The 22,859-nt window shown below is 45.6% G+C and overlaps 1 protein-coding gene across 2 annotated transcripts; it reads right to left on the reverse strand.

Annotated features, from left to right (window-relative positions):
* Nucleotides 1-8,234: 8,234 nt before the first annotated feature.
* On the reverse strand, nucleotides 8,235-10,713 carry LOC128448864 (vitelline membrane outer layer protein 1 homolog). Of its 2 annotated transcripts, none has more exons than XM_053431686.1 (4): nucleotides 10,430-10,713; nucleotides 9,509-9,621; nucleotides 8,500-8,843; nucleotides 8,235-8,354 (listed from the first exon to the last, which is right to left on the reverse strand). In XM_053431686.1, the coding sequence occupies exons 1-3, from the start codon at nucleotides 10,616-10,618 to the stop codon at nucleotides 8,510-8,512; spliced, it is 636 nt and encodes a 211-aa protein (XP_053287661.1). In that variant the 5' UTR covers nucleotides 10,619-10,713; the 3' UTR covers nucleotides 8,235-8,354; nucleotides 8,500-8,509. The 2 variants fall into 2 exon arrangements, with proteins under 2 accessions (XP_053287661.1, XP_053287663.1); XM_053431688.1 differs by having other exon boundaries at nucleotides 8,540-8,843; nucleotides 10,430-10,709.
* Nucleotides 10,714-22,859: the final 12,146 nt, after the last annotated feature.

Raw genomic sequence — 22,859 nt, forward strand, 5'->3', positions numbered from 1 at the left:
GGCTCGACATATTGTCACCTTTATATTAAATTATTTATTATCAGAAAAACCTGTTGAAACATTGCACTCGCCTGAGGATGCCGGCACAGCTGAGGTGCTTAGCTGTTCCTCGTCAATTGATGCAGCAGGTGGTCCCAGATATTTTAAAAGTGAATCTAAAATGATATAACAAAGTATGTATTATCATTATTTGTTAAATGTAGCTATTATGAAGTTATTAAGCATTTTGGTGAATTTGGACAGCCTGACATACTTTTTTCACCCCAACATGCATAGCTCTTGATTAGTGGAATCATGTCTTAATTTAATACACCAAAACTAACGTTGTTATAATTTCTCTAATTTCAATTTCATGACAAAATGTAAATGACGCAAATCGCGGTACAGCTGAACTTGCACTATGTTTTGCTAAAGATAGCCTGATGTTTCGACTGAATGGCAATAACAAGGAACGTCACACGTCACTGACTAGCTAGTGTTAGCTAACTTCCAAAATTACATACAATCCATTCGCTAAAGTTGACAATACAACACTTGGATTTTCACCAGTTTTCCTAATTTGTTGTCAAGTTGCCGTGTTTTTCTTCCTTAATGGGTGTGCTATGCAACGAGTAAGATATTTGTAGTGTTGTTGCACTAGCTATTGGCTTTATCTGTGCGCCACTGGTGTAATTTATGACTGGCTGGCCTTCAATATTTTAATCAATCAATCAAATTTTATTTGTATAGCCCATATTCACAAAATACAAATCGTCTCATAGGGCTTTAACAGGGTGTGACATCCTCTGCCCTTAACCCTCAGCAAGAGTAAGGAAAAACTACTAAAAACCCTTTTAACAGGGTAAAAATACGTAGAAACCTCAGAGAGACACATGTGAGGATCCCTCTCCCAGGACGAACAGAAGCGATGCCAGAGATGCCACGTGCAGGAAAACATCATCAAGATTAAAGTTTTTAGCAGCATTTGATGAGGGTAAACATCCCGAAGGACAACCCCAACATGACATGCCAAGCAGTCCCGCTGCAATCACAGTCTATGGTCAGCAACCAGCAGGACCACGATCCACCATCCAGACCAGACGCCACTCCAGTCCTCAGTCACCGTCCACCGCCTCCCACCAGGACCCACCAAGAGCCACCACCGCGGCCCTGGTCCATCATGTCTTTTTTGTATAATGTAGAATAAATGAACATATAATTTTTGATATACCCACCTTAAAGAACTATGTGACAGGGAGTAGGACAGCTTTCAATGACAACGGTACATCTTTTCTTCTTTACTCCTGTTTTCCGAGGCTTAAATAAATAATCAATCAAAAGTGCCCGGGGAAATTTTGGTATTCATGAAAGTTTTTTTTTTGTGATTCAATCTTGGCTAAGAACAGGATTTAAGGATTTACCTTTCTCCTTGGCACGTTTCTGTGACGCTCAGTCATTTATGTTTATGGTTTTCTATTTCCTGTTTTATTTTGTAGCCCCGCTGTCACTGTCTTGTTTCAGCTTCTCACTTCCTGTCGTTAATTGTCTTCTCTATCCTCATGTGTTTCACCTGGTGTATTGCCCCGGCCTTCCTGCTGTGTATTTAAGCCTCTGTTTCCCTTTGTCTGGTGTCGGTTTGTACTCGTTGTTTTCTCCCCACGTCGTGAGAATAGGTTTGTTTCTTCCAGCTGTCTCGACCAGCTTCCTCGTTCCTTGTTCTCTGTGCGCCTTGTCGCCAGTTACTTATGTTAGTGTTCCTGTTTTGTTTTTGTCTTGTTTAAACCTTTTTATTATATTAAATACCTTTTGTTTGATAACCTCTGCATCCTGGGTCCATCTCCTCCCTGCAAACCGTAACAGAACAAACCGACCAAACTATGGAGTCAGCAGAGGCTAGTTTTTTTAGTTTTCTTTTCTCAAACCCTTTTGAGGGAACCCGCCTTCAACAGAGGTCTGCAGTTGGTGGGGGAGGTCGGAGCAGTAACCCGTATTACGGAACCCGCCTGGCTTTTGGTGGACCCCGCAGCCTTCAGCAGAGGTCTGCAGTTGGTGGCAGAGGTGAGAGGACTAACCTCGCACCCGTAAAGCCAGCTCGCAGGCACCATCCCCCAGCCGTAGTCCTCTACGCTGGAAGCGACGGGGTTTTTTGGGGACCCCCCAACCTCAAGGGGTTTCCTCTGGCTGATTGCGGACGTGAGAGAGGGGGGATCCACAGCCGAAGCAGGGACCAGCATGCTCACAGGGACCAGCCACCTACAGTCCCGACTGGGTCGCAGTCCCCAGCTCCACGCCGGAGGCTCCCAGCTGATGTCTCTCATTCTTCGACGTCAGTGGTCCTCACAGCGGCGTCTGCTCCATCACCTGCTTCGGTTCCAGCTCCACGCCGGAGGCTTCCAGCTGATGTCTCTCGTTCTCCGACGTCAGTGGTCCTCACAGCGGCGTCAACTCCCGCACCTGCTTCGGTTCCAGCTCCACGCCGGAGGCTTCCAGCTGATGTCTCTCGTTCTCCGACATCAGTGGTCCTCACAGCGGCGTCTACTCCCGCACCTGCTCCGGTCCCAGCTCCACGCCGGAGGCTTCCAGCTGATGTCTCTCGTTCTCTGACGTCAGTGGTCCTCACAGCGGCGTCTGCTCCAGCATCAGCTCCTGTGCCTGCTCCGCGCCGGAGGCTCTTGGCTGACGTCCTCTGTGTTTCGGCGTCGGAGATCCTCGCGGTGCCAGCTCCGCACCCAGCTCCCGTGCCTGCTCCGCGCCGGAGGCTCTCGGCTGACGTCCTCCGTGTTTCGGCGTCGGAGATCCTCGCGGTGCCAGCTCCGCACCCAGCTCCTGTGCCTGCTCCGCGCCGGAGGCTCTCGGCTGACGTCCTCCGTGTTTCGGCGTCGGAGATCCTCGCGGTGCCAGCTCCGCACCCAGCTCCTGTGCCTGCTCCGCGCCGGAGGCTCTCGGCTGACGTCCTCTGTGTTTCGGCGTCGGAGATCCTCGCGGTGCCAGCTCTGCACCCAGCCCCGGTCCCTGCTCCCGTGCCTGCTCCGCGCCGGAGGCTCTCGGCTGACGTCCTCCGTGTTTCGGCGTCGGAGATCCTCGCGGTGCCAGCTCTGCACCCAGCCCCGGTCCCTGCTCCCGTGCCTGCTCCGCGCCGGAGGCTCTCGGCTGGCGTCCTCTGTGTTGCGGCGTCGGAGATCCTCGCGGTGCCATCTCCAGTTCTTGCCCCACGCCCAGGGTTGAGGCCGGAGCTCTTGCCCTCAGCCCCTGACTGGTCTTCGGTCCACCTGCCCGTGCAGCCCCCGTGCTGGGCTCCGGACCGCCCTTCCGAGCCTCCAAACTCTGTCCCTGAGTGGCCATGGCGCAGCCCTCCTGAGCCTCAGAACTCTGTCCCGGAGCGGCCAAGGCGCCGCCCTCCTGAGGAGCTCCCGTGTTTGGCTCCTGACCGGCCTCCAGGTCGTCCAGCTGAGCCCTTGAACTCTGTCCCTGAGCGGCCACGGCACCGCCCCCAAGAGCCTCAGAACTCTGCTCTTGTGCGGCCACGGCGCCGTCCTCCCGAGCCTCTGCGCTCAGCCCCGAAGCGGCCACGGAGCCGTCGGGTTGAGACTATGTACTTTGTCCCTGACCGGCCTCCGGGCCGTCCTCCTGAGGAGCCCCCGTGTTGCGTTCCTGTCCGGCCTCGGGGCCGTCCACCTGAGACATTATGCCAGGTTCCGAAGCGGCCACGGAGCCGTCGGTCCGAGAACCTGGGCACGTCCCGGAGTCCCTCCTCCGGTTCCCCCCTCCTCCCTCCCGATTCGGTGCTCGTTATGGACCGTCTGGGATCCGGTCCTTGAGGGGGGGGTACTGTGACGCTCAGTCATTTATGTTTATGGTTTTCTATTTCCTGTTTTATTTTGTAGCCCCGCTGTCACTGTCTTGTTTCAGCTTCTCACTTCCTGTCGTTAATTGTCTTCTCTATCCTCATGTGTTTCACCTGGTGTATTGCCCCGGCCTTCCTGCTGTGTATTTAAGCCTCTGTTTCCCTTTGTCTGGTGTCGGTTTGTACTCGTTGTTTTCTCCCCACGTCGTGAGAATAGGTTTGTTTCTTCCAGCTGTCTCGACCAGCTTCCTTGTTCTCTGTGCGCCTTGTCGCCAGTTACTTATGTTAGTGTTCCTGTTTTGTTTTTGTCTTGTTTAAACCTTTTTATTATATTAAATACCTTTTGTTTGATAACCTCTGCATCCTGGGTCCATCTCCTCCCTGCAAACCGTAACAGTTTCTCTTCTTCTTTCTTTCTTTTCTCCTTAAATTGCGCCCCGGATTGCTTTTGCCTCTTCATTATTTCTTTTTTCCTCAAAGCTGCTAGGACACACACACTCTAATTATACACCTCAATGTGCCAGCATGTTCTGATAACATCAGAGGGGCGTTTGAGCATTTAGTCAATATCCTTGATATCAAATGTTAATCCCCTCCACTAGTTTGGTCTTTGTCAGCGCTAGTTGGACATTGTTTGCACTAGTTCAGCATCTTACTGTGCTAGTTGAACACAATTTTTTACTAGTCACTCTTTTTAGCCACTGGTGGCACTTTTGTTCAACTAGTTACAACAGAAACTGTACTAGTAACACTGTGCCCCGCACTAGTAGCACAAAAGTCCCTCCTAGTTGGCGTTTTGCCGCACTAGTGGCCCTCTGGACCGAACTTGTAATGCTGAAAGTGTTACTAGCTGACTAGTGACCTGCAAAAGCTCTGACATGTTAGCTAGTCAAACATGGATTCAGCTCACTAGTAAACTAGTGGCCTACAATTTTCTGCACTAGATGAACTAGTGGGAGCTCAAATGCACACTAGTTTACTAGTGGGGTCGAAATACCCCTTCTTTACCAGTTAAAGCCTATTTTGACCTTACAAACTATTTTGACCTTAGCAAACTAGTGAGGTGCAAAGTGTGTAGTCCACTAGTTTCTGAAAAAGAGTGACTAGTAAGATTTTTTGTCCAACTAGTAAAGTAAGATGCTGAACTAGTGTGACCAAATGTCCAACCAGCAGGGAGCCGTTGTGGCCAGCCGGTCGTACACATCTGTGCTGAATGTGACAAACGGAGAGCGGTGTGGAACATGGAGGGGGCCCGAGATGGGTCTTGACCAGTTCTTTGCTATTGACTTCAGTACCAGGGTAAAGACAATGATTTCTATCATTTATCACAGTTCCTTTTTATTTAACTTAAACCTACTGAGGCAAATAATGTTACTTTCAATTGCTTAGTCCGATATTAACTTTTGCTCTCCAGGTAGTACACTGGCTGAAAAGCTGAAGGCCATTATCTCATTAGACATTCTGCTTGTCCATAATTCATGTATTCTACATTATAAATTTAAATTTAAATCACTTTTGCCAAATCATGACTTATATATATATAATTATTGAATTTGTTATTCAACAAATTTTCACCTTAAATGTAGAACTGAGTTTTGTTTTTATCATTTTCGTGACTTTTGTTTTTATCATCCTGAAGGTAAAATAGTAAACTTTTAAAATATAAATACAACAGAGTTTCAACCATGCAGCTTTTCATTCCTCACATTGTTTCACAAAGTCACATTAAGTAATGAAATTGTCCCTCTGACTCACACTGGATGTGAAGAGACATCTTAATTTGTATTATTCCAACATAATGGGACAAAAATCAATGAAATAAGTTAATGAAAAAAGGGGAAAGTAGTTTTATTGTTCTGCAGCTCAGAGAATATTTTTATACTGGGAAACTGTGTTTGCAGTCATGACGATTAACTGGTTTCTAACGAATGATCATAAGAATCCTGATTATGTACAGAGAACAATTTACCACAACCACAGATGTATTAACTTTCTGTTGAACAGGATACTACATCACATGCGCTTGTTGCTGTTGCATTTATTAAACAAATAAAAACTGGTTTAATCCGATCTGTTCCTAAGAACTGAACTCTGTTTCCTCAGGTGGATTCCAAACAGGGGGATGACGACGACACGGCCATGAACGGCATCCGCCTCATCTGCAGCAAAGTTCGGGACCGGAGCTTAACTTACACTGTGGAGTCTCATTCTGGCCAGTAAGTGTTCTGTACTGGTACCAGTGTCCAATCAGGCACCTTTCATGAAGTGGACAACAATTAAATCCAGTATCAAAATGTGTTAACGCTTTGAAGATCAGTTATACACTGTGTGTATTTTAATCATCAAATCTGCAGTTTTTTGTAATAATACTTTTCTTAACTCATAGTGATTTGTATTTGTATGTATATGATTTACAAAATCCATCTAATTAAAGTAGGTAAAATTATATAAAAACAAACATTGGTGCTGATAATAATTATCATAAAAAAAGAGAAGTGATTTACAAAGATGTTACTGATTCCGAGAAATGATGATAACAAATCAGATTATTAGAAAACTCTATATAGAACAAATTAAATTTGCCTTTTCACAGGGATTAGTTGTGAAATATATAAAAACTCATGTGACCCAGACGTCTCGACTTCGTGTTTCCAAACCACACCTTGGCTCTTATTCAGATTTGATTCACTCTGCTGTGTTTCCTGCTCTCGTCTCCAGCTGGGGCGACTGGTCCCTACCTCAGTACTGCCCCGAATGATCATAAGAATCCATATACGTTACATCAATATTATTTTAAGGAAATACTGAAAAATGCAGAAGCAATGTCTTCAAACTAAAACTATGAAAGAAAGTTATAGTGATGGAAAAAAGAGAAAAGTTGGAACCAGAGGATGTTTGACATTTAGGAGAATAAAGACTAGAGACAAATAAAAGGAATGATGTTGCACCTTGTTCTGAGACAAATTGAGATTTGTGAATATGGGCTGTACAAATATAAAATATTAGATTGATTACTGTCTCCACATCTTTATGAAACTGTGAGACACTTTACACCTAAATATTAATATCAATATTCATGTATTATGGCCTAGGAAGATGGTTTGAAAAATTGTCTTTGAAAAATATCTTGCAATGTAACAGAAAGTAGAAACAATTATCCATGATCCACCTTTGTTCAGACCCAAACTTTTATGGGTTCTTTCTTTGCCCATGTGTCTACCTTACTACAAGTTATGTGGAAATTCACTCATGCGCTTTTATGTAATCCTACTGACAAACGTAGGTGAAAACATAACCTCCTTCACAGAGGTAAAAATACCCTTTAGACAGAGGGAGACACTGAAGATCAAGATATTCACTTGACTGTCTTTCTAGAGTCTCTGTGACAAAGTAACACATCAATATCTGAGAAGACAAAAACAGGAATTGACGTTTATTTTTCTTCAAATGTGACAACATTTCTAAAATTTCTTCTGATCCACTAATCAATTAATCCTCTAACTATTCCATTCACTATTAGCTATCGAAACTGAGTAAATTATCTGTTGTTCAATAATCAATAACTCTGCTGTCACAGGACGTGGTACAGTGTCCAGGTCGAGTTACTGCAGAGCTCGGGCTTTTGTGCCCAGAGGGCGTCTCTCTGCTGGAGCCGCGTGGTTGCACCAGATGTTCAACATCTCCGGACTGATTGATGTAGAGTTCACTGCCTCCATGAAATCATTATTCTATATTTTCATGTGTGGAGTCAGAAAAGTCACAGGTTTTTAGAGAGATGATGGACAGCTCCACTTGTTACATCACTGTCATCTAGTGGAGAAATTAAACAGGATTCATATTGTTCCTGTTGGTTTCGAGCACTGAAATGATTAGTGGACCATTAGAATTAGATCATAGTCACTGGAACACCAGTGCAACTGATCATTATTAGTCAGTTTAAGTGTTTTTTCACCAGCTGCCTATTTTTTTGGAAGATGTTATTGATGAACTTTAAAATCCTGCACCACCGTCTTTGTCAGGTCTTAAACTGTAAATTAATGAATAACCCCTCTCGTCATTTCCTAATTACCTCGGTTCCAGCAGGAATTGTTGGAAACGCTCCTGTCAGCGCCTCCAGCGTAATCTGAATTTACTGTGAGCTCATTGGTTAATCAGACAGGAAGTGAAAACACGCCGCTCTCGTGCTGATGAGGTGAGGAGGCGACGACATAATATAAAAATGGCTCCTTCATCTTTTTGTCTTTGCTGCCGAAGCCGACACTTGAAACTTTCTCTTGAAAGCTAAATACTAACAACTGTCAGTTATTTGTCGACTGAACTCTGATCTCAGTGTTTGTGTTTTTAATAAAAGGAAATGAAACCTAATCATAGATTTGAAGTTTTGAGAAAAAAACGTCACAGAAACAGCAGCGATTCAAATGAGCACTTTATTATTAATCATTGTTTAATTCAGGGTTAGGGAGGAGGGGCGGACCATGCTGCTAACCTGTCAATCACAGGTGAGCGGACCATGCTGCTAACCTGTCAATCACTGTCGATAAAAAAAACATAAAGCACAAATTCAGAAACAGAGTCACAGGATTATGAACAAAACAACATTTGAATAAAGTCACAAACGTCTTTCAACTGTTACATCACACATTTACAAGTTTTATAACATTGGCAGAGTTAATTACTTTGAGTCTCTCAGCTCTTTCTGGGCTTTAATTTAATTACCTGCTTGGGTACGGCACAGCAATGGAAGCGCACGTCGTTGAGGGTGGTGTCGTCCCCTCTCCCCTGTCGGGCCTCCATCTTGGTCTCGATGCCGCAGATTCCTCCATGGCCACAATTCTTGCTCCATTCGCCGTACACCCCCCAGTCCAGGCCGCTGCCCTCCAGCACGTGGCCACTGCTGCAGCGGAACCTGATGTTGTTGGCAGCGGTGCCGTCACCTCTGCCCTGTTGGCCCTCCACGCGGAGCTGGAAAGAGGTGAGCACGCCAGTGTGGCAGTACTGAGGGTTGGACCATTCGCCCCAGCTGGAGACAAGAGCAGGAAACACAGCAGAGTGAATCAAATCTGAATAAGAGCCAAGGTTTGGTTTGGAAACACGAAGTCGAGACGTTTCAACATCTGAACCCTGAACTCCAAATCCTGGAAAAATAATGTTTTGATTTCCATGATGTAGAAACTGTCTCCAGCTTCCTGCTGCTTCCAAAACATATTTTTTTAAAACCTTATTCTTATTTAACCTTCACAGGACCGACAGGTTGGTTCCACTGAGACAGACGATCTGACCAGCTGAATAATTAAAGACATTGATAACAACCACCTCAGTGACTCAGAGAAATAAAGAGTTTCTACTGATAAGTTCATTTCTTTTCAGATTCCCTGCTGCTAAATACCAGCTCTCCACACAGGGACAGCTGTATTTTAAAGAAATTAAAGTAAGAAAACCATAATGTGACCGAGCAGTTTACATAATGTTTGTTTCATGCTACAACTGAAAATCAAGTGGATTTACATCTGGGTCACGTGAGTTTTTATATATTTCACAACAAGGCAAATTTAATTGATTCTATGCAGAGTTTTCTAATAATTTGACTGGTTATCATCATTTCTTGGATTCTGTCACATCTTTGTAGATCACTTCTCTTTCTTATGATCATTATTATCAGCACCAATGTTTGGTTTTATTACTTACAAGCCAGAATGAGACTCCACAGTGTAAGTTAAGCTCCGCTTCCCGTCTTTGCCGCAGATGAGGCGAATGCCGTTCAGGGCCGTGTTGTCACCTCCGCCCTGTTTGGCCTCCACCTGAGGAAACAGAGTTCAGTTCCCTGGAGTAGATCGGTTTAAACCAGTTTTTATTTGTTTAATTGCTGCACCCTCAACAAGCTCTCGTGATGTCACAGATCACAGCAGGTGAAGAGCAGCGTAGTATCTGGTACAACAGGAAGTAAAAGCATCTCCGGTTGTTGTATATTGTTCTCTGTTCATAATCAGGATTCTTTTGATCATTCATTAGGAACCAGTTAATCCTCATGACTGCAAACACAGTTTCCCAGTAGAAATGTTCTCTGAGATGCGGAACAATAAAACAAACTTTTACCTTTTTTCATTTACTTATTTTATTGATTTTTGTCCCATTATGTGGAAATAATAGAAATGAAGGTGTCTCTTCACAGCCAGTTTGAGTCAAAGGGACAATTCCATTACTTAATGTGACTTTGTGAAATAACGTGAGGAATGAAAAGCTGCATGGTCGAATCTCTGATGTATCTATATTTTAAAAGTTTCCTATTTTACCTTCAGGATGATAAAAACAAAGGTCACGAAAATGTTAAAAACACAATCTTCAGTTCTACATTTAAGGTCAAAATTAGTTGAATAACTAAATCAATAATTACATATATAAGTGATGAAGAATTTAAAATGTAGAACACATGAATTATGGACAAGCAGAATGTCTAATGAGATGAAGGCCTTCAGCTTTTTAGCCAGTGTACTTCCTGGAAAGCAAAAGTTAGTATTGGACTAAGCAATGGAAAGTTATTTTATATACCTCAGTAGGTTTAAGTTAAATAAAAAATAACTGATAAATGTTAGAAATCAGTTTCTTTACCCTGGTACTGAAGCCAATAGCAAAGTACTGGTCACGACACATCCCGGTCAACATCCATGTTCCCCACCGCTGTCCGTTTGTCACAGTCAGCACAGATGTGGTTGATCGTCTGTTCATTAGGGCTGCCCGCTGGAACAACCCCACGGACAACACGGCCAGCAAGGCCACGGCGCGGAGCAGACTCTCCATGTCGACAGCACTAAGTGGAAGGTTTTCAACGTGTTGATCGCGAAAAGATAACTCGTATTAAGCCATGTTTACAAACAGGGCTGGCCTTAGTACATTTAGGCAAGCTTCACTGAGACGTGCCTCTTTGTGGACTTTAGCCTCTTTTGCCCAAGGACAGCTTCCACATTCATGTCTTCACACATGGCCTTGGCTGATGTTTGTGCACCCACAAAGCCTGTGGCTCTGTAGGACTCAAGAGCTTTTTCAGTCTTTTTCAGTACACTTAATGCTACATCCACTTGCATTGTTTGGGACTGCAAGAGTTTGCTCACCTGCTGAATTTGAATCAACACATCATACCAGACCACTGTGCACAGTGAAAAGCAGAATGACCCCACTTCTTCTGCCAGAGACTGGGCTTCAATCCTGATGATTGGGTCTTTGGCCTGGATTCTCACCTCAGGCAGTGCCTCTCTTACAGCTGTGGCTTCATATCGCAGAGGTTCCACAGGTTTCACTTTGCTCGCCCAACTGGTTTCTGACCAGGGTTGACATTTTTCTTGAGGATGGCCCATCTCTGTGTAGAGGCAGAAAAACAGGCAGTATAGCTTCTGCACAATACCAACTACCTACTTTTGGCAGCATCAGAATTGACCAAACTGAGTGTATGTGCCCCACACGGCACAAACAAACCTCTTGGGTTTAATTGCAGTAGCCTGGCCTGAACTCACTTCTTCTTCCCTCTCATATTTGCCCCGTTGTCATACGACTGTCCTCTGCAGTCATCAAAGGCAATCTCCAACTCCTCCAGCCTCTTCAAAATCAGGGCAGACAAACTTTCACCAGTGGACTCCTCTGCTACTAGGAATCCCATGAAGTGCTCTTTAACCTGGGGGTCTTCTTCCAATGTCAAAATTCTTATCACTACTGACAGCTGTTCAATGTGGCTAACATCCGGGGTGCAATCTAAAATGAGGGAAAAGTATTTGCCTTTCTTTATTTCTTGCACCATTGTTGAGAGAATCTTTCCACTGATGCATTCAATCAACTCATTCTGGATGGTTTTGCCCAAGAACCTGTGGTGTGATGTTTCACATTTAATCTCGTGGATGTGGTCTTTCATCACTGGGTCAAACTGTGCAATAAGCTCAACCTCTTTCAAAAAGTTTCCATTTGAAGGAGAGTGGAGTATTTCTGTGTTTCCTCTAAATGCCATATTTCGCACATCCACCGACTCTGCTCTGCCTCTAAGAGGGCCTGCTCTTGTTTGTCCATGGTTGTACCTTGTTTTAATCTAGCTGCCAATTCTTTCCATGACGCCAAATTGTTCAGGTGTTCCGGACTATTTTCATGGCTGTTTAGAGCAGCACCAACTTCTTTTTATCCTTTCTCCATTTATTACGGTCCTGCTGAAGTACTGGTAGTCAAACCTTCCAATCATCTCTCCTTGGAAAAATGAAATAAGGTGTTACCTGATTTGGTCCGCTCCGAACAAACTCTGTCCTTATTGTGTTCGTGAGATGTGCAGGCCAGTCAGCAGGATCGGTTGGTAGTGGAGCGTCTGTTTGCTTGTCGCATGTTGTATGACTGCATCATGAATGGTTCATGTAGATTAATTCTTGCAAAGTGTATCCTCATATTGTTTAAAAGAGAACCTCCTTGAGCCAAATGAGAAAAATAAAACATGAAGACAATGAGGTAAATGCTAACAATCTTTACATTCATGAGGAACACACCTGAGAAGAGTGTATGGGTGGAATCTGTGGAATCAGGATGATATACAACACGCTGGTCTGAAGTTTTTTGTAGTGGTTCTGGGTCTATACATATTGAGAGAACAGACAAGAGCAAATATATTGGCTGGATTAGAAATGGCTCGACATATTGTCACCTTTATATTAAATTATTTATTATCAGAAAAACCTGTTGAAACATTGCACTCGCCTGAGGATGCCGGCACAGCTGAGGTGCTTAGCTGTTCCTCGTCAATTGATGCAGCAGGTGGTCCCAGATATTTTAAAAGTGAATCTAAAATGATATAACAAAGTATGTATTATCATTATTTGTTAAATGTAGCTATTATGAAGTTATTAAGCATTTTGGTGAATTTGGACAGCCTGACATACTTTTTTCACCCCAACATGCATAGCTCTTGATTAGTGGAATCATGTCTTAATTTAATACACCAAAACTAACATTGTTATAATTTCTCTAATTTCAATTTCATGACAAAATGTAAATGACGCAAATCGCGGTACAGCTGAACTTGCACTATGTTTTGCTAAAGATAGCCTGATGTTTCGACTGAATGGCAATAACAAGGAACGTCACACGTCACTGACTAGCTAGTGTTAGCTAACTTCCAAAATTACATACAATCCATTCGCTAAAGTTGACAATACAACACTTGGATTTTCACCAGTTTTCCTAATTTGTTGTCAAGTTGCCGTGTTTTTCTTCCTTAATGGGTGTGCTATGCAACGAGTAAGATATTTGTAGTGTTGTTGCACTAGCTATTGGCTTTATCTGTGCGCCACTGGTGTAATTTATGACTGGCTGGCCTTCAATATTTTAATCAATCAATCAAATTTTATTTGTATAGCCCATATTCACAAAATACAAATCGTCTCATAGGGCTTTAACAGGGTGTGACATCCTCTGCCCTTAACCCTCAGCAAGAGTAAGGAAAAACTACTAAAAACCCTTTTAACAGGGTAAAAATACGTAGAAACCTCAGAGAGACACATGTGAGGATCCCTCTCCCAGGACGAACAGAAGCGATGCCAGAGATGCCACGTGCAGGAAAACATCATCAAGATTAAAGTTTTTAGCAGCATTTGATGAGGGTAAACATCCCGAAGGACAACCCCAACATGACATGCCAAGCAGTCCCGCTGCAATCACAGTCTATGGTCAGCAACCAGCAGGACCACGATCCACCATCCAGACCAGACGCCACTCCAGTCCTCAGTCACCGTCCACCGCCGCCCACCAGGACCCACCAAGAGCCACCACCGCGGCCCTGGTCCATCATGTCTTTTTTGTATAATGTAGAATAAATGAACATATAATTTTTGATATACCCACCTTAAAGAACTATGTGACAGGGAGTAGGACAGCTTTCAATGACAACGGTACATCTTTTCTTCTTTACTCCTGTTTTCCGAGGCTTAAATAAATAATCAATCAAAAGTGCCCGGGGAAATTTTGGTATTCATGAAAGTTTTTTTTTTGTGATTCAATCTTGGCTAAGAACAGGATTTAAGGATTTACCTTTCTCCTTGGCACGTTTCTGTGACGCTCAGTCATTTATGTTTATGGTTTTCTATTTCCTGTTTTATTTTGTAGCCCCGCTGTCACTGTCTTGTTTCAGCTTCTCACTTCCTGTCGTTAATTGTCTTCTCTATCCTCATGTGTTTCACCTGGTGTATTGCCCCGGCCTTCCTGCTGTGTATTTAAGCCTCTGTTTCCCTTTGTCTGGTGTCGGTTTGTACTCGTTGTTTTCTCCCCACGTCGTGAGAATAGGTTTGTTTCTTCCAGCTGTCTCGACCAGCTTCCTCGTTCCTTGTTCTCTGTGCGCCTTGTCGCCAGTTACTTATGTTAGTGTTCCTGTTTTGTTTTTGTCTTGTTTAAACCTTTTTATTATATTAAATACCTTTTGTTTGATAACCTCTGCATCCTGGGTCCATCTCCTCCCTGCAAACCGTAACAGAACAAACCGACCAAACTATGGAGTCAGCAGAGGCTAGTTTTTTTAGTTTTCTTTTCTCAAACCCTTTTGAGGGAACCCGCCTTCAACAGAGGTCTGCAGTTGGTGGGGGAGGTCGGAGCAGTAACCCGTATTACGGAACCCGCCTGGCTTTTGGTGGACCCCGCAGCCTTCAGCAGAGGTCTGCAGTTGGTGGCAGAGGTGAGAGGACTAACCTCGCACCCGTAAAGCCAGCTCGCAGGCACCATCCCCCAGCCGTAGTCCTCTACGCTGGAAGCGACGGGGTTTTTTGGGGACCCCCCAACCTCAAGGGGTTTCCTCTGGCTGATTGCGGACGTGAGAGAGGGGGGATCCACAGCCGAAGCAGGGACCAGCATGCTCACAGGGACCAGCCACCTACAGTCCCGACTGGGTCGCAGTCCCCAGCTCCACGCCGGAGGCTCCCAGCTGATGTCTCTCATTCTTCGACGTCAGTGGTCCTCACAGCGGCGTCTGCTCCATCACCTGCTTCGGTTCCAGCTCCACGCCGGAGGCTTCCAGCTGATGTCTCTCGTTCTCCGACGTCAGTGGTCCTCACAGCGGCGTCAACTCCCGCACCTGCTTCGGTTCCAGCTCCACGCCGGAGGCTTCCAGCTGATGTCTCTCGTTCTCCGACATCAGTGGTCCTCACAGCGGCGTCTACTCCCGCACCTGCTCCGGTCCCAGCTCCACGCCGGAGGCTTCCAGCTGATGTCTCTCGTTCTCTGACGTCAGTGGTCCTCACAGCGGCGTCTGCTCCAGCATCAGCTCCTGTGCCTGCTCCGCGCCGGAGGCTCTTGGCTGACGTCCTCTGTGTTTCGGCGTCGGAGATCCTCGCGGTGCCAGCTCCGCACCCAGCTCCCGTGCCTGCTCCGCGCCGGAGGCTCTCGGCTGACGTCCTCCGTGTTTCGGCGTCGGAGATCCTCACGGTGCCAGCTCCGCACCCAGCTCCTGTGCCTGCTCCGCGCCGGAGGCTCTCGGCTGACGTCCTCTGTGTTTCGGCGTCGGAGATCCTCGCGGTGCCAGCTCTGCACCCAGCCCCGGTCCCTGCTCCCGTGCCTGCTCCGCGCCGGAGGCTCTCGGCTGACGTCCTCCGTGTTTCGGCGTCGGAGATCCTCGCGGTGCCAGCTCTGCACCCAGCCCCGGTCCCTGCTCCCGTGCCTGCTCCGCGCCGGAGGCTCTCGACTGGCGTCCTCTGTGTTGCGGCGTCGGAGATCCTCGCGGTGCCATCTCCAGTTCTTGCCCCACGCCCAGGGTTGAGGCCGGAGCTCTTGCCCTCAGCCCCTGACTGGTCTTCGGTCCACCTGCCCGTGCAGCCCCCGTGCTGGGCTCCGGACCGCCCTTCCGAGCCTCCAAACTCTGTCCCTGAGTGGCCATGGCGCAGCCCTCCTGAGCCTCAGAACTCTGTCCCGGAGCGGCCAAGGCGCCGCCCTCCTGAGGAGCTCCCGTGTTTGGCTCCTGACCGGCCTCCAGGTCGTCCAGCTGAGCCCTTGAACTCTGTCCCTGAGCGGCCACGGCACCGCCCCCAAGAGCCTCAGAACTCTGCTCTTGTGCGGCCACGGCGCCGTCCTCCCGAGCCTCTGCGCTCAGCCCCGAAGCGGCCACGGAGCCGTCGGGTTGAGACTATGTACTTTGTCCCTGACCGGCCTCCGGGCCGTCCTCCTGAGGAGCCCCCGTGTTGCGTTCCTGTCCGGCCTCGGGGCCGTCCACCTGAGACATTATGCCAGGTTCCGAAGCGGCCACGGAGCCGTCGGTCCGAGAACCTGGGCACGTCCCGGAGTCCCTCCTCCGGTTCCCCCCTCCTCCCTCCCGATTCGGTGCTCGTTATGGACCGTCTGGGATCCGGTCCTTGAGGGGGGGGTACTGTGACGCTCAGTCATTTATGTTTATGGTTTTCTATTTCCTGTTTTATTTTGTAGCCCCGCTGTCACTGTCTTGTTTCAGCTTCTCACTTCCTGTCGTTAATTGTCTTCTCTATCCTCATGTGTTTCACCTGGTGTATTGCCCCGGCCTTCCTGCTGTGTATTTAAGCCTCTGTTTCCCTTTGTCTGGTGTCGGTTTGTACTCGTTGTTTTCTCCCCACGTCGTGAGAATAGGTTTGTTTCTTCCAGCTGTCTCGACCAGCTTCCTCGTTCCTTGTTCTCTGTGCGCCTTGTCGCCAGTTACTTATGTTAGTGTTCCTGTTTTGTTTTTGTCTTGTTTAAACCTTTTTATTATATTAAATACCTTTTGTTTGATAACCTCTGCATCCTGGGTCCATCTCCTCCCTGCAAACCGTAACAGTTTCTCTTCTTCTTTCTTTCTTTTCTCCTTAAATTGCGCCCCGGATTGCTTTTGCCTCTTCATTATTTCTTTTTTCCTCAAAGCTGCTAGGACACACACACTCTAATTATACACCTCAATGTGCCAGCATGTTCTGATAACATCAGAGGGGCGTTTGAGCATTTAGTCAATATCCTTGATATCAAATGTTAATCCCCTCCACTAGTTTGGTCTTTGTCAGCGCTAGTTGGACATTGTTTGCACTAGTTCAGCATCTTACTGTGCTAGTTGAACACAATTTTTTACTAGTCACTCTTTTTAGCCACTGGTGGCACTTTTGTTCAACTAGTTACAACAGAAACTGTACTAGTAACACTGTGCCCCGCACTAGTAGCACAAAAGTCCCTCCTAGTTGGCGTTTTGCCGCACTAGTGGCCCTCTGGACCGAACTTGTAATGCTGAAAGTGTTACTAGCTGACTAGTGACCTGCAAAAGCTCTGACATGTTAGCTAGTCAAACATGGATTCAGCTCACTAGTAAACTAGTGGCCTACAATTTTCTGCACTAGATGAACTAGTGGGAGCTCAAATGCACACTAGTTTACTAGTGGGGTCGAAATACCCCTTCTTTACCAGTTAAAGCCTATTTTGACCTTACAAACTATTTTGACCTTAGCAAACTAGTGAGGTGCAAAGTGTGTAGTCCACTAGTTTCTGAAAAAGAGTGACTAGTAAGATTTTTTGTCCAACTAGTAAAGTAAGATGCTGAACTAGTGTGACCAAATGTCCAACCAGCAGGGAGCCGTTGTGGCCAGCCGGTCGTACACATCTGTGCTGAATGTGACAAACGGAGAGCGGTGTGGAACATGGAGGGGGCCCGAGATGGGTCTTGACCAGTTCTTTGCTATTGACTTCAGTACCAGGGTAAAGACAATGATTTCTATCATTTATCACAGTTCCTTTTTATTTAACTTAAACCTACTGAGGCAAATAATGTTACTTTCAATTGCTTAGTCCGATATTAACTTTTGCTCTCCAGGTAGTACACTGGCTGAAAAGCTGAAGGCCATTATCTCATTAGACATTCTGCTTGTCCATAATTCATGTATTCTACATTATAAATTTAAATCACTTTTGCCAAATCATGACTTATATATATATAATTATTGAATTTGTTATTCAACAAATTTTCACCTTAAATGTAGAACTGAGTTTTGTTTTTATCATTTTCGTGACTTTTGTTTTTATCATCCTGAAGGTAAAATAGTAAACTTTTAAAATATAAATACAACAGAGTTTCAACCATGCAGCTTTTCATTCCTCACATTGTTTCACAAAGTCACATTAAGTAATGAAATTGTCCCTCTGACTCACACTGGATGTGAAGAGACATCTTAATTTGTATTATTCCAACATAATGGGACAAAAATCAATGAAATAAGTTAATGAAAAAAGGGGAAAGTAGTTTTATTGTTCTGCAGCTCAGAGAATATTTTTATACTGGGAAACTGTGTTTGCAGTCATGACGATTAACTGGTTTCTAACGAATGATCATAAGAATCCTGATTATGTACAGAGAACAATTTACCACAACCACAGATGTATTATTTACTTTCTGTTGAACAGGATACTACATCACATGCGCTTGTTGCTGTTGCATTTATTAAACAAATAAAAACTGGTTTAATCCGATCTGTTCCTAAGAACTGAACTCTGTTTCCTCAGGTGGATTCCAAACAGGGGGATGACGACGACACGGCCATGAACGGCATCCGCCTCATCTGCAGCAAAGTTCGGGACCGGAGCTTAACTTACACTGTGGAGTCTCACCCTGGCCAGTAAGTGTTCTGTACTGGTACCAGTGTCCAATCAGGCACCTTTCATGAAGTGGACAACAATTAAATCCAGTATCAAAATGTGTTAACGCTTTGAAGATCAGTTATACACTGTGTGTATTTTAATTATCAAATCTGAAGTTTTTTGTAATAATACTTGTCTTAACTCATAGTGATTTGTATTTGTATGTATATGATTTACAAAATCCATCTAATTAAAGTAGGTAAAATTATATAAAACCAAACATTGGTGCTGATAATAATTATCATAAAAAAAGAGAAGTGATTTACAAAGATGTTACTGATTCCGAGAAATGATAACAAATCAGATTATTAGAAAACTCTATATAGAACAAATTAAATTTGCCTTTTCACAGGGATTAGTTGTGAAATATATAAAATCTCATGTGACCCAGACGTCTCGACTTCGTGTTTCCAAACCAAACCTTGGCTCTTATTCAGATTTGATTCACTCTGCTGTGTTTCCTGCTCTCGTCTCCAGCTGGGGCGACTGGTCCCTACCTCAGTACTGCCCCAGTGGCGTGCTCACCTCTTTCCAGCTCCGCGTGGAGGGCCATCAAGATTAATGTCTTCAAGATTAAAGATTAAAGTCTCTAGCAGCATTTGATGAGGGTAGACATCCCGAAGGACAACCCCAACATGACATGTCAAGCAGTCCCGCTACAATCACAGTCAATGGTCAGCAACCATCCAGACCACGATCCACCATCCAGACCAGACGCCACTCCAGTCCTCAGTCACCGTCCACCGCCGCCCACCAGCACTAGTGGCCCTCTGGACCGAACTAGAAATGCTGAAAGGGTTACTAGCTAACTAGTGAGCTGCAAAAGCTCTGACATGTTAGCTAGTCTAACATGGATTTAGCTCACTAGTAAACTAGTGGCCTACAATTGTCTGCACTAGATGAACTAGTGGGAGCTCAAATGCACACTAGTACACTAGTGGGGTCGAAATACCCACTAGTTTACCAGTAAAAGCCTATTTTGACCTTACTAGCAAACTAGTGAGGGGAAAAATGTGTACTAGTAAACTGGTGTGCATCTGGGCTCCAAACTAGTGCAGTAGATTGTAGTCCACTAGTTTCTGAAAAAGAGTGACTAGTAAGATTTTTTGTCCAACTAGTAAAGTAAGATGCTGAACTAGTGTGACCAAATGTCCAACCAGCAGGGAGCCGTTGTGGCCAGCCGGTCGTACACATCTGTGCTGAATGTGACAAACGGAGAGCGGTGTGGAACATGGAGGGGGCCCGAGATGGGTCTTGACCAGTTCTTTGCTGTTGGCTTTAGTACCAGGGTAAAGACAATGATTTCTATCATTTATCACAGTTCTTTTTTATTTAACTTAAACCTACTGAGGCAAATAAAGTTACTTTCAATTGCTTAGTCCGATACTAACTTTTGCTTTCCAGGTAGTACACTGGCTGAAAAGCTGAAGGCCTTAACTCATTGGACATTCTGCTTGTCCATAATTCATGTATTCTACATTATAAATTTAAATTTAAATCACATTTGCCAAATGATGACTTATATATGTATATTTATAATTATTAATTTTGTTATTCAACCAATTTTTCCCTTAAATGTAGAACTGAAGTTTTGTTTGTGTTTTTATCATTTTCGTGACTTTTGTTTTTCTCATCCTGAAGGTAAAATAGGAAACTTTTAAAATATAAATACAACAGAGTTCCGACCGTGCAGCTTTTCATTCCTCACGTTGTTTCACAAAGTCACCTTAAGTAATGGAATTGTCCCTCTGGCTCAAACTGGCTGTGAAGAGACACCTTCATTTGTATTATTTCAACAAAATGGGACAAAAATCAAGGAAATAAGCAAATGAAAAAAGGTAAAAGTTGTTTATTGTTCTGCAGCTCAGAGAACATTTATACTGGGAAACTGTGTTTGCAGTCATGAGGATTAACTGGTTCCCAACGAATGATTGTTACGGCTCCAGGATGTTAGCTTGCTACGTCTAGGGGGGGAGTAGGGGAACCATAACACATGTTACTGTTAGGCTGACTCGGAGAACAACAAAACAGGGCACAACAGCAAACTGGATAAGTAAGTGTGTTTTATTTAGCCAGCGATCCGCCAAGGGGAATAGGGAACTATAAGCGGAGCCAAAGCAAAGAAAACAAGATAAAGTGACAACTAACTAGTGCACACATACAACCTAGCTAATACATACAGAGGGTGGCCCCGCTCCTAACCTGATGTGATAACAGAGTATGGTCTACGTGATGGCAGTGTAAACCCAAGGGTGTCTTACCTATTCACCTAAACCCCGGTGGCATCTCACAAACAAAAGGCAACAGCCCCACACAGCCCACACACAGGCAGACAATGGCCTTCCTCCATGGAGACAAAACAGGTGCAAGTTATCAAGGCCTGACGACACTGATTGGCCAACAGACAGCTCCCAGATTGGACAGGGGGTTGGACGATGGTGGAGGAACAGCCAATGGTGTGAGACCTACAGAGAATGAGAGGGGAGACACAGGAAAACAACCACACACGTAACACCCCCACCCATAAGAGCAAACATCACACACGAGAAAGGGCATCCGCACACATATTCTCGGAGCCCTTCTTGTGACGAATCACCAGGTTGTACCCCTGCACAATCAGCGCCCACCGCATGAGGCGCTGGTTCTGATTATACATCCGGTGGAGAAAAACCAGCGGATTGTGATCCGTGTAGACCACAATTGGCCTAGAACTCGATCCCAAATAAACTTCAAAAAACTGGAGTGCCATCAGCAAAGCCAGAGCTTCCTGCTCAATAGTAGAGTACCGTGTCTGGCACTCATTGAACTTCCGTGAGAAGTAGAAGACCGGATGGTCCAGCCCGTTGGAATCCTCCTGGATAAGAACGGCACCGGCACCTACATTGCATGCGTCTACCTCCATCTTGAATGGCTTCTCAAAGTCAGGAGCCACCAGAACAGGGGTACTACATAGCAGAGTCTTAACAGAAACAAAAGCGTGTTGGCAATCTGGAGACCACGCAAACGGGACCAAGGGGCTCAGCAGACTAGTCAGAGGGGCGACAACAGAGGAAAAATTCCTACAGAACCCACGATAATACCCAGCCATACCCAAGAAGCGGCGCAGCTCACGCCGGGTGGTTGGCACTGGGAAGGCAGTGATAGCAGTCACCTTAGCCTCCACGGGGCGCACCTCACCACCCCCAACCTGTTTACCAAGGTAAGTAACGGTAGCCCTACCAAACTCACATTTTGCCAAATTCAGCGTCAAGGAAGCCCTCGCCAAACGCTGGAACACTGTTGTCAAGGTATCTACATGAGCAGCCCAATCAGACGAATACACAACCACATCATCGAGGTAAGCAGCACAGTGTGGGACGTCAGCTAAAACAATATTCACTAAGCGCTGGAAAGTGGCAGGTGCATTCCGCATCCCAAACGCCATCACTGAGTACTGCTGAAACTTGTCTGGAGTGACAAATGCGGAGATCTCCGAAGCACGAGCAGTAAGTGGGACTTGCCAATATCCCTTTAACAGATCCAGCTTTGTCACATACCGGGCAGACCCAATGGTGTCCACACAATCATCAATACGCGGCAACGGGTACGAGTCAGGAACCGTGACTGCGTTCACCTTCCTATAATCCGTACAGAAACGGAACGTGCCATCAGGCTTGGGTACCAAGAGGCATGGTGAACTCCAAGGACTAGAGCTCGAAGACGCCAGACTATTCTCTACTAAATAAGACACCTCCTGCGACATGATCAACCTTTTCGTAGCGTTAATGCGGTATGGATGCTGCTTGATAGGTGCTGCACCTCCCACATCTATATCATGCTTCAAAACGTTGGTCAGGGAAGGAACATCACCGAACAGACAAGGGAACCCACGTATTAGGGCTACCATGTCAGCCCTACGTTCCTCATCCAGATAGGCCAGATGCGAGTCAAGAGATGACAGCCTCCGAGAGTTCAACAACCGAGGGGTCTGTTGAGGAGCACTCCGCAACTCCAATCCATCCTCGTCACCCTCAGGAACCTGGTAGGAGCCTGGAACCAATACAGCTGGAACGGCAGACTTGACTGTGGGACCCGTAGACCCTTCTACGGAGTCCTCAGGAGGAGTAACTTTTGCATGATACAACTTAAGCATGTTAACATGGCAAACTCTTGTCTTGCGCCTCCGATCTGGGGTCTGTATAACATAATCTGTGTCACTCAACTTCCGTCCCACACAATAAGGACCGGAGAAACGGGCAGAGAGGGAGGATCCGGGAATGGGAAGCAGAACTAGAACCTGGTCACCCGTCTGCAGTGAACGTGGGACAGCCTTCTCATCAAAGTGACGCTTCATCCGCTTCTGTGAGGCGGACAGAGCTTCCCTAGCGAGGGCACAGGAACTGTGCAACCGTTCACGGAACCGGCTCACATAAGT

This window comes from Pleuronectes platessa, chromosome 10, assembly GCF_947347685.1.
Source record: "Pleuronectes platessa chromosome 10, fPlePla1.1, whole genome shotgun sequence".
Classification (NCBI taxonomy): Eukaryota; Metazoa; Chordata; class Actinopteri; order Pleuronectiformes; family Pleuronectidae; genus Pleuronectes; species Pleuronectes platessa.